We start from the raw sequence: 17,527 nt of genomic DNA on the forward strand, positions 1-17,527 counted from the left end.
TCACCAGTGATGGGATTCACCCGGTTCGCACCACTTCGGCAGAACTGGTAGCTATTTTTTTGTTGCCCAGGCCCAGAATGGACTTCCAGAAGCAGCATCCACACAGAGTACCGATTGTTCACATATTTGAATCCCACCATTGAATTTCACTCTGCAGATTTTAAGTAAATTATTTGAGAAATTTGCTTATCTGTTTAGGGACAATTGTGGTTATAATTACCTTTGAAAATGTACAAAATGTCTTTTTCTTTTTAAAAAACAAAAATCGCCTGTGTCCTTGTAAACTCTGGAAAGGCCACCCCTAGCTTGCAGTATTTTCCAAAATGAGCATGTAGGAGGAAGGCCGTTTTAGTCTATGCTAGAAAACTCATGACCCTGGTAGCAGCTTTTCTAATTAACCCATTTTATTAAAGACTTAAGCTTTCATGTACATTTCTTTAGATGTATACAGTAGCTAGACTGATGTAGGATTTAAATGGGGGGTGAAACAGGTGGGAAAGGATGGGAGGGGAAGACATAACTGATGCGGGTCTGTATCGATTATCCTGATAGATTGAAATGCTCTGATACTACTTTATTTTTATTTTAAGTTCTGATGTTGAAGTTGTGCCAATTAATTCTTTTGAGCAACGTTTGTCATACATAAAATACAAAGTGGCATTGCTGGTAAATGATGACATGCATCACGTCAGAGAAAGAGCATGTGAAGGGACCTCTGATCTAGTGTGTGTGTTTGTTGGGTTCTGTGATGATATTGTTTATATAGATAAGGGGGCAAAATAAACATTTGGTTCCATATTACTTGTTGCATATGCCCTTCAGGATTCTAGGTAGGATAAATGGGAAATGTTTGTCAAAAAAGTGCTCCTAATAGAAAAACCATGCATCTCAGGATGTGCTGCAAATAAACCATGGCCTTTTTCAAGTGCTTCACACTCTGTTCTAAGTAAACAGGACATTTTGTTGTGAAATGATAAGAAATGGAAAAGCAAAAGCTGAGGCTTTTTTGCTCATTTTCACAAACGAGATCAGATTTCTTTCTGGGTAATAGTAAATCTAAAAGCTAAAATTCCTACTATCTTCTGTACTGCTACAGATACAGTAGAGAAGAAACCCACATCTGAACTCAGCAGATTCTGTGGCAAAATCTTTTAATATCTTTAAATAATAACTTATAAAGAGACAATGAAATATCTATGCCTAGATGTATTAATGTGGGACAGCATTAACATTAACATTATTTGTCTATGGAGATTCTCAGTCATCAAGGTCATGGTTGTCCCAAAGGTGCTTTTCAGAAGACAATTGGACTTCCTTGTTTTTTTCCTTGATGATATTTTGATTCTCATCTAAGAAGCTTCTTCATTTCTGACTGAATGGTGGGGAATGGAAGGATTCATATTTTTTTTCCTTGTAGTCATCTAGTCACTAGCATTCTGAAGGTCAGTCATTGAAGCCATTTGAGCATTTTTCTGTACCCCAGGGTCAATTGAATCAGAGTGCAAATGGATGTGGAACCTTGCTGGAATTTTCAGCAGTTCCAAGAAGGCTCCAACCCATATGCACTTGATTCAGGTGACCCCCAAGTGGCTTCAACAACTGACCTTCAGAGTACTAATAATCAGATGACTGCAGAGAAAAAAATATGAATCCTTTCATTCCCTAAACTGAACTGAAGAAGCTGTTTAGATGAGAAAGAAACTTCTTCAAAGAAAAAAAACAAAGTCCAGTTGCCTTTTGAAAAGTACCTTTGTGGTTAACCTCATTTCTTGTTATTTTTATGCATTTTTTTGTAAAGTAGAATTGATGAATAGGTACTGTAATGTTGTATCATGTTTTAAGTAGTAAAATTGTTATAAAAATGATTACTTCCATAGCTTTATCCTACCTGATGCAAATATAAATCCAGGATTTAGACTATGGTTAAGTTCGACACCAGATACTTCTTTACCCATACCTATCTTGAGAAGAGGGCTAAAGGTAAGAGATATTATTCAATAGTTCTTATAATTACTAATTCAGAGCATTGTTTTTTACAAAGAAAAAAAAATAAGCTAATATGAGTTGAGCAATGGTAAATAAGTTAACTGTTAATGAAAAAGTACAGTTACATACAGAATAATGTATATAACCAAACATTGCAGACTCCTGTTGCTTTAAGAGAAAACTGGATGTTTCTGCTGGCATCCAGGTGAATGAAAATAAATTGACTTTAGCAAAACTGAAGTAGAAAGCAAATAAGGTGACCTTGTCAGACATACAAAGGAACTATTGCCAAGGCTAAGGGGAATGAAGTCCAGAAGAGACAGCATTCAAAAGCATCTCCAGCAGACACCTCTCTAATTCACTGAACTATAAGAAAAAGGAGGTACAATACAACTGGATTTAAATTTGTTTTTGCTATTATAGAAAAGCTCAATAAAAGTTGTTTGTGTGTTTGTTTTATTGTTAAATTTACTGCAGAATATTTACTTATAATCTGTTTGTTTCTCCAAGATAGTAATAGAAACTCCGCAAGGACTAAAAGGAACATTACTTCAAACTTTTGGATTTGGTGACACTGGTGTAGTAACAGAAGCTATATTTAATAAGACCAACTGTGGGCCATCATGGAAAAGATTGTTGTTTAGCCTATGTTTCTTCAATGCTGTCATTCATGAAAGAAAGAAATACGGAGTTTTGGGCTGGAACATTCCATATGCATTTAATTCTTCAGATTTAGAGGCAAGAGAAAATGTCATATAAAATTATATTTGAAAATTAAAACATATTTTTGCTGGACTATGGGTCCTCTTTCAATAATGGCTGGAAACTCATCAAAGAGAGAAGCAACCTGGAATTAAGGAGAAAGTTCCTAACAGTGAGGACAATTAACCAGTGAAACAGCTTGCCTTCAAAAATTGTGGGCACTCCATCACTGAAGGTTTTTAAGAAGAGACTGGACAGTCACTTCTCTGAAATGGTATAGGTTCTCCTGCTTGAGCAGGGGGCTAGACTAGAAGATCTCCAAAGTCCCTTCCAGATTCTATTCTATTCTATTCTATTCTATTCTATTCTATTCTATTCTATTCTATTCTATTCTATTACTATATTCAGTTTTCCCCCCTAATCCATTAATTCACAGTAACATCCTAATATACTTTTCTTTGCCTGATTTAATATATTTTGTATTTAACTTTAAACTGTGAGGTTGGAAGCAGTATTTTTTTATTATTTCTAGGTTTGTAATTAGGAGAATTACATAGAATTATAAAAAATAGTTGCAATAATGATTTCCAGGCTATCAATAACCCCTTCAATGCCCTAGATAAGGAAATCACATTCTAGATAATTTTGATACATAAATTATCTTCTCTGTCAAAGATCTAGTCTCCTCCTCCTCCCTAAACATACCTAGGTCTTTTAACCATTCCTAATAGGACTTAGTTCCAGACTTTTCTCCATCTTGGTAGCCATGCTCTGAACTTGCTCCAGTTTATTAATGTCTTCTTTAAACAGATGTATGCAAAACTAAGCATAATATTACAAGTGAGTTCTGATCAAAGTATAGAGTACAGTAAGATTACTTTATGTATATCTGGACTCTGTGTTCCTAGTTGATCCACTAGTCTACACAAATCCTGTGCTGTTCTTCAGCTAGATTTTCCCCATTTTTTAAAAAAAAATTTTTATCTAGGTGCATAACTTTAGATTTCTCCCTATGAAATTTCAATAAATTTCTTTTTTGCCTGCTGTTCTAGCTTTTTTGAATTTGCCCACCATACTAGGTTTTTTAAAAATATTTTCCCTCTACTCCCAGATATTAGCTACCCCTCCTATCTTTGCATCATATGCAGATTTGGTGAGCATTCCCTCAACACCCTCATCCATATTAATTATAAAAATGTTGAATCAGGCCCAGGACAGAGACTTGTGGCACCCCACTGAAGATTTCTCTCCACATAGATTTGATTCCACTTTGAGCACAATCATTGAGCCATCTGTGGATCTTCCTAACTATTGATTAACCATTTGAGCATTTTATTAATAAGGATACTATGAGAGATTTTGTTGAAGACTTTTCTGAAATCAAGGTTACCATGTCTACCAGGCTCATAATCATAATCATGAAATAATAACTTTTTTAAATAATATTTTTATCAAAGGTTTTAACTACAATAATAAAAGGTGATAGAAACTTAAAAGAAAAATACAGAGAATAAAAGGTGCAAAAAAGAAAAAAAATAACAAGAACAAGAAAAGAAAAACAAACTAAGAAACTTCTTGCCCTCATCTTGACAAGTGTGAATAGTTTCACTATCTCGTCTCTTCTTAATTAAGAGATATAAAACTCTTCATTCCATAACTTAAGTATAGGCAAGTTCAATGGACAGTGTCTTTTCCAATTCAGGTTTCAGAAAAGTGTAAACAAAACTTTGCACTTGTTTAAAATCATTTTTAAAGTCTTAATATTCAAAATCAAATATTCTAATGTTTACTGAATCCATTTAAAACTTTCCATGTACAAAACCTTCTCTTACTTTTTGCTGTTTATTTTGAATTCTTAAATGTTATGAAGATACAACTTCATTTTCTTATGTCAGCCTTGTCATTGTCTAACTTGTTTAAAGCAGTTAATGGCAATTTCCAAAAGTTTAGGAAAGGAGTTATAAAATTAGTGTCCTTTAAAAGTTCTGTGTCTGGAATAAGTATGGCAATTTCCCTCATCCCTTGGTTCCTGGCAGTCTCCTCATGTGGAGCAACCATATGGCGTACAATATGGGCAATATCTCATCCTCTCATTTTCTAGAGAGGGTCAAAGGAGCCAATCATTCATTGGCACCTTGTTCTTAGCCACAGTTGTCAGTTCTGCTTTTTGTGGAGCGGTCTTCAGTCCATTATTTCTTCCCCAGAAGTCTCCTATCATAAAATAAAATCAAGTTACTCTAGCATGATATAAATTCAGTATAAATTCAGGTTGGCTCTTTTTAATTAATGAATTCTTTTACCTAATGCTCTTTTTTATCTGCCCTTTTTTATATAAGAATAAGTCTAAACGTCCAGCAATGCTTAAGACATTTTGATTTTTTTTCTTTCTAGATATCACACTTTTATTTCTAATTATTAATTGGTTTGGAAATATTACTAAGTTTCAAAAATGATTCCTCAGAGTATCAATGAAAGTTCTGTGCATGAGCCTCATGAATCCAATTAATCAACTAATTATAGATTCTTTAAATTCCAGACCTTGCCTCCAGATTTTATTTTTTTTTTTAATTTCTAATGGTAACTTTTCTTTTCCAGTTTTCTATCAAAATATTGGAAGTGCTCCTTGAGAAGCATCAAAAGATTCCTTGGACAGCATTGCATTATTTGACTGGAGAAGTAACATATGGAGGCCATGTAACTGATAACTGGGATCGTCGATGCTTGCTTTGCATTTTAGATAATTTTTATAATCCTTCCGTATTGGAAGAAGATTTTGTTTATACTGCTGATGAGGTACGAGAACTATTCTTCATTATGTTTCTGTTTTAATATCACAACTGAGTGAGCAGGGTAGGTTTACTCAATATATCTGATCAGTTTTAAATGCTAATTTGAAGTGAAGAAGCGGAAAGATGGTTGTATTAATAAAATAATATAGGCAAACTATATGTTGTATTTAAATGGCCAGAGACATTAAAGCATTTAACAATATTTTTTTCAGGTGTATCAACCAATATCTGAATTAGATAGTTTAAAAGACTGCAGAGCCTATCTACAATCTCTTCCAGAAGTGGATTCTCCGGAACTTTTTGGAATGCATCATTGTGCTGAAAGACAATACTTAAAAGCTCAGGCAGAATTATTTATTAATTCAGTTGTCAGTACCCAACCAACATATAGCACAGACATTATCAGGTTATTATTTGAAGTCTCCTCCTCCTCCTCCTCCTCCTCCTCCTCCTCCTCCTCCTGCAATACAACATAAGCTGAAACAAATAATAGTTGCTTAAAGCCTAAAGTATCAGTATGTATGTATATATGTATGTATGTGTCAAGGGACATACGGAAATTTTTATTGAACTTTTTTGAGCCTTGGGAGCTACCTGCTTTTCTCTATTGTACTGTGGGGAATAAATATTTGTTTTCCAGCTGCTTACAGCAATGGGAAAATACCACATTAAATAAGCTTGCTGGCAGGAGAGAAAACAATTTCTGTTAATGGGTAAAACAGATAGAACCAGTAACTTCAGCACTCCGTAATGTGCCACAGAATCATTGAAACGGTGAAAAGTTCTCTTTCTTCCAATGACCTTTTGGACAATGGACAAAATGAATATATAGGGATTTTTTTTAGGTATAGTCTCATCAAATGTAAACGTTAAAGATTATGTGCTGGTATTTGTAAATAAGTATGTGTGCATGAAAGAGGGGGGAGAGAGACAGAATGCCCATATGTTGGCTATCGGTTAAATGTGATGGTTTGCATTTGATTATATACATCAAAGTATCAAAGACTGTATTTTCATTCAAAGTGGTTGGGTTGTCTTCATTCAAAATGTTAACAATCCCCAAATTGTGGCTATGTGCTGTGACATATTTACCAAGTAAACAAATCCAGAAAGAAGTCTAACAACATCTTTTTAACAGAAAAAATGGTGAGGAATAAATGAAAAACAGGTAGTCCTTGACTTATGACCACAATTGAACCCAACATTTCTGTTGTTAAGAGAGAGATTTGTTGAGTATTGCCCCATTTTATAACCTTTCTTGCCACAGTTGGTAAGTGAATCACTGTAGCTGATAAGTTAGTAGCCTGGTTGTTAAGTGAATCTAGCTTCCCCATTAATTTTGTTGTCAGAAGGTCACAAAAGGTGATCACATGACCCTAGGACATAGCAATGGTCATAAATATGAACCAGTTGCCAAGCATCTGAATTTTGATCATCATGAGGATGCTGCAAAGGTCGTAACTGTGAAAAACGGTCATAAGTAACATTTTTTGTGCCGTTGTAACTTTGAATGGTCACTAAACGAACTGTTGTAAGCTGAGGACTACTTGTATAAATAGTGGGATATTAACTTGGTTATTTCCCATAGATAATTTTAAATCTACTTTTCATCTTCCTATTGTCTTAGTGATAGAATGGGTCAGGATGAAATAGTACTGGAAATAGCATCTGATATTCTAATAAAGCTACCATTGACTGTAGAGAATATGGGAGGGGCATCTAACAACGAACATGTGTCTACGGAAATTATAACCCTTAGAAGTTTCATGTCTGGACCAATTTGGGCTGCACTTGCAAAAGCTACAGAAGGTCAGAACTTCATTTCATGGAATTTTCATATTATGTTTTCATTTGTTTATATATAGAGAAAATGATATCTATGCATATACACTTGCATATTATTATATAGTAGTTATACATTTGTACGCAAAGAGAGACACAAACAATTTATGTTCATGCATGTATGTATATGTATAATTACTAGCCTAAATCAATCCATTACAGCAAGGGTCCTCAACCTTGGCCACTTTAAGACTTGTGGACTTCAACTCCCAGAATTCCTCAGCCAGCTTTGCTGGCTGAGGAATTCTGGGAATTGAAGTCCACAAGTCTTAAAGTGGCCAAGGTTGAGGACCCTTGCATTACAGGATAAAAGCTTTTTTGTTGAATGTTCTATATCACAAACTATTTTTCAGGCCAGCCACAATGCAGATTATTAGATATATACCCACACTAGACAGCATGCAGTTCACAACCTTCAATAAAGGTTTGTGATCTTCAGTAAAGAGGTCTTCATTCTACAATGGCTTATTTGAACAGTTAATGATAAATAGACAAATATGTCTATGTGTGTATGTTTGCACATTTGTGTGCTTGTATGTTATTAACAATTATTGCAATAATGAGGAACAAAATAAATAGTAATTAAAATGTAAAACTTTGTGAAGCATTATGCATACAGTGGGGAACTTATAATTCTCTGCATCTTTCACCTTTTCCTAAATTGATTGATTATGATGTAAAGATTTAAAGGCATGAGAGTTATTTTTCCTAACTGATAAAATGAAGAGCAATTACTAAAACAATGACCACATATATTATCCTGCATTCCCAGAAGAAGCGAGTATATTCAAAAGGCAGGAGAAAATGGGTAATTTTGCTACCATATATTGCCTACCTACTATACAGATTATTCTTATTTGGAAGTAGCATACTTGCTGGAATTTCTACAATGTGACCTTAGCCTCATTAACCAGTTCTCTCTCTCTTCTTTCACAATAGATTTTTATTCTATTACCAATTCACCTTTGCTACCTGTTTTGCGCCAGGAGATTGACCATTGTAATAATTTACTATACTTAATAATTCAGTCATTACAAGAACTTCAGCAAGGAATCAAAGGAAAAATTATCTTCACTAAAAGATTAGAAGACCTTTATAATTCAATATTGAAAGGCATAGTAGCTGATTTGTGGGAGGTGTGTGAACAATCTCTTATTTTACTTTTGCTAAATAATAATAATAATGGATTTGATAGCTGGACAGAAATGCAATCTAAATATCTGGCTGACTGGGTGACAAACCATAGTAATTTATTAAACTTGTATGCTACCTGACTCTCAATGATTCTAAGACAATCAAACCAAGGAATTTCAATAAAATCAATAAAACATAAAGGATAAAACTAAAATATAGCAAGGACGATGAAGCTTAGAAATACAAATGGAATTACAAAATTACAAATACAAAACATGTTTATGTTTTCTGGTTGGAGTAAATAGATTTGCATTTTTATGCTTCAAATAAGTATATACATATATATATATATAGATATTTACATATATATTTATATACACACACAGAGAAACACACACACATACATTTATGTGTGTATATTAGACTTCTTATCTTTCTGTTTATGTGAAATTGATTCTATAGAATTTTTTTTTAAACAATAGCTACTAATTAGTTTTAAGAAAATTCTACTCCAAAAATGCACATGATATCTAGTAAATTATATATAATTGCTGTGGATATATTACTGTAGATCAAAAAAATAATGGATATGCTGAAATATTCATGTACATATTTGAATTCTAATTTATACATGATAAGAAAGTTATAAACTATTGGGGGAAGTTGTGAAGTATTTATCTGACTCTTATTTCAAAATGCATAAGAAGAATTAGATCTGGTTGGAACATGTATAAAAGACCACTAGGAAATTCCAAGATAGACTGGTAAACTAAATCAAATCATGAAAGAAGCTAATAGCAAATCACAAAACAACATCCAATCACCCACCAGTTTAGCCTTACAAAAATCACAAAACCAGCACAAGATAAAATAACAATGATGGCAAATAAATAAATAAACCCAGAGAGGAATCGATAGGAAGAAAGGGGCATCAATTGTCTTCTCCAAAGGCCTTGGAGAAAGTTTAATGCCTTTTAAAATATCAATAGAGTGGAAATCATTTGAATTTTGGGGAGAATCTCATTCCAGATGGTGGGCATTACTACAAAGAACCCCATTTTAGGGGTCCCAATATGTGGCTTTGTTTAACTGATGGAACCTGAAGCATGCCAATCCTGCCAGGTGGATTGTGAGGCAGATACAACGGGAAACATTGTAACTAGGCCCTGTGCCATGTGGCCCTTTATAGCTAACAACAGTCCAGTAGCAAACTGGCAACCACTTCAACTTGCAAAGTTAATTTTCAGTTAGAGCTCATTAGATTGTTATGTTCAGTTGCTTTATCATGGCTGCTATTTATATATTTTATTTTTGTTGTTGGTTGTATTTTTAATTTTCCGGTAACTACCTGGAAAAACAATGGTGAGATGGATGGCCATATAAAATGAATGATGAAATAAAATTAAAAAAATTCCTAAAAATTATTCAAAATCATAGAGTCTTCCTGTGCTCAGTTTAACATGAGTATCAACCATAAATTAATAATGTCATCTGATTCAATGATGTGTGTTTGTCTGTTATTGAAGTGGAATAATTTGCTATTGATGCTCTATGTCATGTTTGCATATTAATGTACTTTTTGAAAAAATGCAAGTACACTTTATCTTTTGTTCCATTCTTTTGTAAATCTGTACAGCAAAGTTCTTTTAAGACAAATAAACCTTTAGGATCCTGGATTGATGATCTCATTATACAAGTGAATTTCTTTGCCATGTGGGCTGATCGAATTATCACCTTTATGCAAGCAAGGTAATATAAACAACAATATAAACTCAACTTTGGGTATCAGTGTCAAAGACATTATAGTTACTTAAAATGAAGATGATTTTCTTCCCTCCAAAATTCATTACCTTGAAGTGGATGGGATAGTCATATACAAATAGACAGAAAGAATTGCTGAAAGGAAAAAAAAAAATCTAATGACTATTTCAAAAGGAGGTATTTCAGCTTCTCCACAATGAAAGTGAGGGAGTCCAAGGATGCTGAATCTCATTTTCTATTATTTTGAATTCTCACTCCAAGTGAAACAGAAGCAACTTCTCCTCCTGCACTCCTAACATTGCCAGTCATTTCCCTTTCCCTGTATATTTACTGTACACACTTTGCATTAGCTTCTTAGGTGCCATGGAGTCAGGTTCAGCCCTGATGGCTGTATGGACAAATGCTCATCATTGGGGGAAAGAGTTTTAAAAAACAATCACATAGAATCTGGATTGTAAAGGGCTATTTAGATCATCAAGAATAAACCCCACTCATTCCAAGAAAGGAAATTAAAGCATCACAGACATCTGCTTCAATACTGTACATTCACATCCTAAATAAAGATATTTTTTCTTCAATCAATCAATCAGAATAGCGCTGGAAGTTCTGAATTCTTGTTCTAAGTTATTCTAAATTCTATTTAAGTTCTTGAATTCTTTTATTTAAGTATCAGTCTTCAGGATTTTTTCTGCAAATACAATTCTTATTTTATATATTCTTTACCACTGTGTAAAATTGCCTGATAACATGAAGGCAAATTATATATACTCTAAGTTATAGTATTATGTATCTTTTCTGTTGGACTTTCCTATTTAAGTTAAAATCAGCATGACATAGTATTTGTTAACTACTTCTATGATTTTGCCTCAGGCAAATCAGTAACTTTATTGGGGAGGTGAAAATACTAAAAAAAAAAAAAAAGTCTACAGAATCCATAAACTTTTGTTGCATGCTTTCACATATAGTTCTCCTCTTTAGAAAACTATCTCGGCTGATTTTCAGTCATGGAGAGAGTTATTCCTTTGTTTTCTTCAAGGGCATCTTGCCTTTTAAATGGAAGCTATATTTCAAAAATAACAAAATGCATAGTAACTTCTTTTCTTTTCCAGTTACTTTGTTTCTTGATGTTATTGTTGCACTATTCTCTCTCTGCCTCTTCCTTCCCAGTACAGCACATCATTACCACCCTATTTATTTTCTTTTTCTTTGTTCTTTTTGGTGGAAGAAAAGAAACAAAGTTTATGAACTTTTATGTGAGAGGATGGTTTTTGTGTGTATATACAGAATGAGGGAACAATGAATTTAACACAGCGAATGGCCTGTTTTATAGATAATTAATTTTAATCATTAGTATTTTTTTTCTGTACCTGCCTTTTATTGAATTGTGATTCTAGCCAGTGACCATACACATACATATATATGTCTTATGCACACATTTATTATGGGAAAGTTTCAGCTAGAGTTAAAAGCTCTGTGTTGATGAGATCAGAAAGCTGATTGTTGTTGTTTTAACCATTCAGTCATGTTTGAGTCTTGGTGACTTTATAGGCAAGTGCTCTCCATGCTACCCTGTCAAACAATCTTCTTTCAGTTGTTGGATGTTCATCTTTGTATCAGATTTGATATTATCAAGCCACCATGTTCTTTGCTTGCCCCTTCTTGTTCCACTAACTGTTTCTGGCATCATTGATTTTTCCAATGAATTTGGGTGCCTGTCATGGCCAAAGTAAATAGATGTAGTCTTATGATTTTAGCTTCTAGTGATGCGTCTGGTTTAGCACATCTCTGTTAGTTACTCTGGATATCTATGGTATATGCAATAATTTACACCAGCACCACAGTTCAAAGGTGTCAATTCTTTAATCGGCTATTCTTAGTGTCCAACTCTTCCACCCTTATATTATTATAGGGGAGACTATTGCTTTAACTAGCTTGCTTTTTGCATTTATATCTGTATCTCTGCTTTTCTAGACCTTATTCATGTTAACCATTGCAGTGCAGCCTAAAGGTATCCTGTGTTTGATTTCAGGAGTAGAACTGTTAAGCTGGTAGTAAAATGTTATACAAAAATTGGCATTTGTAAAATGAATTTTCTATTCACGTCTATATTAGAATGTTCTATAAATTGGATGGCATTCTCAGGCATTTAGATCCTGCCCTTAATATGATAGAACCATAGATATTATCTTGATTACAGCAGCAGATTTTCTACCTTATCCAAGGCACAAGTGCCAATCTATAAGTCATGGCATTCTTTAAAAGCTGGTTGCAAGTTGTGTCATTTTAATCATTCCTTTTTCTCTAGTAATCAGCTTACCATTTTGGATGTTAAAATCCATGGATACATATAATATACTGTATATGTATGCTTTTAAATTGATTATATTAATTTTGCATTTAATTTTATAATTGGTTTCCATTTTTTTAATAGAACTCAATGAATGCATGCCACATATAATAAGAGAATTGATTCAGAGAATTGGGGTTTTTAATGATAGGCAGGTCATCACTTGAATCTTTACTTTCTCCATCTGGGATTTAATCTCTCTTTCTCTCTCTTCCTCCCTCCCTCCCTCCCTCCCTCCCTCCCTCCCTCTCTTTCGCACACACAAACACAAATATGCACACACCAGACACCAGCCTCACTCCTTTCAGCCATTACAGCGAGAGGTGGGTTGAAAATCCTAACAGTTGGACTGGAGGTTTTCTGAGCCTTCCACTCCAGGCTTTGAGATTATGAGCCACTTTGCAATGTAGGAATCAGTTGCATGTTGGTCTAGTTAAATGAGAAGGTCAATTTCTGAGAAACTGAAAACTCCATTGTCTCCCTAAAGAGCCAAAAATTGCTAGAAGAAAATATTACAGTTGAATTGTATCAAAATTACTGGATTATTTGATTACTACTTAGAGACATATAATAATACACTAATTTCAGTTAGCTACTGAAAAATGTAATATTCGTAAACCTACTAATGTTTTGAACAGGTTTAATGATTTATTGGTGCTTCAGAGACAAAGCAAAATACCACTTCATCTTGGTGAATATCCTGACTTTCATGCCAGTTATCAAGGACATCCTAGCTATTTTTGGCTTCCAGGTTTCTTTTTTCCACATGGTACATAATTTTGTTATTTATTTTATTCATAGACATTTATCCATTAACTATTTTAATTTTCACTAATTAAAATAGTTTGTAGTGCTAATAGCTTTTATATTACAAGTAGTCCTTGCCTAGTGACTACTCATTCAATATCTGTTCAAAGTTACAACAATGCTGAAAAAAGGAGACTTACAAAAAGTCGTTGCAGTTGCAGCTGCTGCAATGTCCCTCCAGCCATGTAGCAACTGACATGCAGTTACAACGTTCATAGCATTTCACAATGATGTAATCATCACTTGTAACTTTAACTGAGGCTTTGGACAAGCAAAGTCAATGAGAAGCTGGCAGGAATGTAATGAAGTACAAGTTGCCTTCACATGACATCATGCTTAATTACCACAACCAGAACTGCTGGAACTGTCTTCATAAGTTGGCCTGGTGACATGGTTTTTCACTTTTTTCGCTTAGTAAATGAATGATCAGTCTCAATTATGGTCATTAACTGAAGACTACTTGTATTTCATTACATTATAAAGAATATCTAGTGTCTAGATAGTCTAGAGCAGGGGTAGGCAACCGTGGCTCTTTTATGACTCGTGGACTTCAACTCCCAGAATTCCTGAGCCAGCTGGCTCAGGAATTCTGGGAGTTGAAGTCCACGAGTCATAAAAGAGCCACGGTTGCCTACCCCTGGTCTAGAGAATCCATTGAAAACTTCCACAGTATATTGTTTTCAAGTGTATTAGTGTGTTTAAAGGTTTATAAATTATGTCCTATGATAGATACAGTATATAAAATGTTCCAACTGAATTAATATAGATGTAGAGTTAGGATTTGCCTGTGATGCTCATATGATATAATCTGGATTACAATATGATATATCCCAGATAATGCTGATATTACTGCTTCTCTTTTTCCATGTTTTTCTTGATCTCCCTCACTTCCACTTCAGTTTTTCTCGACCACATACCTTCTGCAAATGTGTTCTGAAGTGGGGAGGCTATCATTAAAGATGAGGGAAATCTTGTGTACTTTGTAATTCTCTGTATTAATAATTTGAGGAGTAACTGAACAAAAAATTACATTTTGTTTATTTATATTTCATATTTCTTAACCACTCATCTTGTACATCAAATAACAAATTCATTCACTCTTTGCAAAGAATAAAATGATCTGCACATAATTAAAAAGTAAATTTAATTAACTTTTTAAGATTGGTAACAAATAAAGTGCACAATCTGTGTATTTTGTTCTTGAAGGATTTCTTATTGCTGTGTGTCAGAATTATGCTCGGTTGAATAAAGTAACAGTGGATTCACTTAGTTTTACACATAAAGTGCTTCCATTAACTCAAGATGAAGAGTTAAGTTTCAATAGAAAAGAAAATATATTAAACAAAGCCTTTAAGGTAAGAATGTGATTAAATCCAGTTTAAATAGGACTTTGGTGATTTTTTTTCTTAGTTTCATCTTCATCTTACATTTTCTATTTCCTACCATGGGATGAATGGCCTTCCAAAGTTTATTATAAATTGTAGTTTGGGATTATCATAATTTTATACTTGTGTCCAAGCATCCGATATAATTTGTTAAGTCTTGAAAGGTGGTGCTATCCAGATTATTTTCTCCATGTGCTGTAACAAATTCCCATTGGTAAGTAGAGAGTTTTATAAGATATTATCACTTTGCCTGGAGATGAGGAGATTAACATTTAAATTTCCTTTCCCGTGGGAAACAGTTTTCAACAGATGACCAAACTCATGCTCTGTCTTCCTCCATGAAGGAGGTTCATTTTTCAAAAGAGCAAAGCTTCTACTTCCCAGGTTTGCCTATGCATGCCAGCTGAGCATGACCTTTGTTCTGGTTTAACAGTTGAAGATATGGAATATTTTTTGATATGTAGTCAAAATTCAGGTATCCATACAACCATCATGTATGGTAGTTGTATATATGCCTAAATTTTGGCTACATATCAAAAGTGCATATAAATGCTACAATTGAAAAACATCTGGAATATATTTATGAAATCATGTAGGAAGAAATCAGATAAAGATATTGCAATGAAAATTATAAGCAGGTAAGCTCAGATAGGAAACGGATTTAGTATACCATTTCTCTAAAGCAAATCATCTTTTTTATGAAGTAATATGATTTATCTTAAATGGGCTCTATGGCCTTTATTTACGTATTTATTTATTACTGGGATTTATATGACCACCTACTTAACACACAACTCTGTGGCATGCAATAGCTGCAGCAAGTAAATCCTCAAAAGGTTTAAGTTTCTCCAGGCTGGCTATGCTGCAGGTCTCCTGTTTGCATCATGTCATCTGTCCTGACCTTTTCAATGGCAGCACCCACCCTTTGAAATGATTCCTCTCCCTACAGCCAGGATTTGATCGGTCCCAACTCTGCTAGCTTATTAAAATCCTGGCTTTTCCTTTGGGGATTTGGATCAGGATGTGTTTGATGACCAGAAGATATGTTTTGTTTTTATCCTTTTTATTGTTGTTTTTATTTTAATTGCCCGTGCTCACTCTGATGAGTTATGGAAGCCATACAAATTGGAAAAATAAATAAGCAAAGTGTTTTTGCATTTTTTTCTGCAATAAGATAAGCAAGCCTGCAAAAGGGACAGATAGTCCTCAAGTAACAAGTATCTTCCCCCCTGTGATGATCTAACAGCATCTAAAGTTAATATATATGTGTGTCTTTTCATCAGGGAAAGGGGAAAGTATCTATCCTAATTTTTCTGACATCATCTCCATGATGATGAGGAGGGAGGAGGGGACTGTGAAATGCTAAGATAGCATCTGTGGCCATGTTCCCTATTTTGCATCACTGCAGATGCCCCTGTAATTCCTGTGCAATGAGCTTAGTTATCTTCACTTTTAGCTCTCTAAAAAGGACAAGGGTTTATTTTTTTGGTTAAATCTTCCACTCTTTTGGAGCAATCCACATCAATACTGAGTACAAATATCATCTATCTTTTAGGAAGATTCTCAATATGAAACTGGAGTTAAAATTTATGGCTTATACATAGATGGTGCATGCTGGAATCTCAGTACACAGGCATTGGATGAACCTGAACTTCATAGAAGATTTTATCCATTACCAGACATCCAATTTTTACCACAAAGTGTAAGTAGTATAGTTTCACTATCTTGGTAGGACATTTTTCTATTTTGATTACTCAGGTTTAAGAAAATGTTATAAGTTACTGCATTATTATAATGTAGCACGTACTTGAAGAAGTATGTTTTAAACAAGTGGGAATGTTGCTGTTTGGAATTATATTCAGCCAACTGCTTTCTCCTCTAAAATATTTCATTACTGTTTTTTTCTACCATCCTGTTTTCTTTACCTATACACACTCAAATAACCTGACCAATTATGCTGCTTTGAGCTGTTTTGGAATTTTGCCCCTTTTGTTTTAATTAAAATGACATATTTTGCATAAATTATTTCCAGCCATGCGCTAGGATGTCATAGTTATCTTTGTTCAGTAGCACAAATATATCTATATTTGAATTCTGGAATGAAGAGGTAAAAGTGGTTTTGTGGTTATGGGATGTGGGGGCAAGATAGAAGTCCTTCCAGGTATCCATGGTGCTTATTATCTTATTCTTTTTTAGCCTGCAAATGCACTCTTATCTTTATTTTTTTTCTTATACTCTTAAAGTATTGATTTGATTCAAAAGCTGAAGTAACCTCAGCATCAGATTTTGCTGATATTTAAATTAACATGACAGTTGTTTTAAGTAGATTTAGAGGTAGCTCTATCTTTTTTTCCTAAATTGTAAAATATTCTGGTATCAAGTATCTTCAATTCCTGAAGTAAATGCCTATTACCAGTATCTGTAAGATAGATTAGTGTAATCTTTTACAAAAAAATTCTGTCACTATCCCAATGTTTTCTTACTTAAGAATCATGCAAGAAATTTATGGCTCTGATTCCTATATTTTTCACCTTCTTTAATCTTGACTTTGCTATGGTATTACCAATAAATGGAATTGTAAGTTGTCTTCTGTCAGATTAACTTTTGATTTCTTCCTGGCTTTCATTTCACTGGCCTGCTGTTACCAATTCTTTTTTTTTTTTTAATTTCCTACATTTCATTCATTAATATCCTCATCATGAATATGTGGATATTATCACACATTAACTCTACTAAGCCTTCAGTTTTCAACTGTTAACCTCTGTTCCATTAAT

The 17,527-nt window shown here is 33.8% G+C and overlaps 1 protein-coding gene across 1 annotated transcript in view; it reads left to right on the forward strand.

Annotated features, from left to right (window-relative positions):
- The window catches only part of DNAH14 (dynein axonemal heavy chain 14), a 210,655-nt gene that overhangs the window by 186,718 nt on the left and 6,410 nt on the right, over positions 1 to 17,527 (forward strand). Inside the window, exons 73-82 of the mRNA XM_039341573.1 lie at positions 1,878 to 1,980; positions 2,497 to 2,724; positions 5,284 to 5,481; positions 5,690 to 5,883; positions 7,105 to 7,286; positions 8,259 to 8,455; positions 10,090 to 10,202; positions 13,200 to 13,330; positions 14,575 to 14,723; positions 16,309 to 16,455. Of these exons, the coding sequence (XP_039197507.1) occupies positions 1,878 to 1,980; positions 2,497 to 2,724; positions 5,284 to 5,481; positions 5,690 to 5,883; positions 7,105 to 7,286; positions 8,259 to 8,455; positions 10,090 to 10,202; positions 13,200 to 13,330; positions 14,575 to 14,723; positions 16,309 to 16,455 (1,642 nt within the window). The remainder of the gene's footprint in view (positions 1 to 1,877; positions 1,981 to 2,496; positions 2,725 to 5,283; positions 5,482 to 5,689; positions 5,884 to 7,104; positions 7,287 to 8,258; positions 8,456 to 10,089; positions 10,203 to 13,199; positions 13,331 to 14,574; positions 14,724 to 16,308; positions 16,456 to 17,527) is intronic.

Source organism: Crotalus tigris, unplaced genomic scaffold (assembly GCF_016545835.1).
Source record: "Crotalus tigris isolate CLP2741 ecotype Arizona unplaced genomic scaffold, ASM1654583v1 scf7180000017771.5222438, whole genome shotgun sequence".
Taxonomy (NCBI): Eukaryota; Metazoa; Chordata; class Lepidosauria; order Squamata; family Viperidae; genus Crotalus; species Crotalus tigris.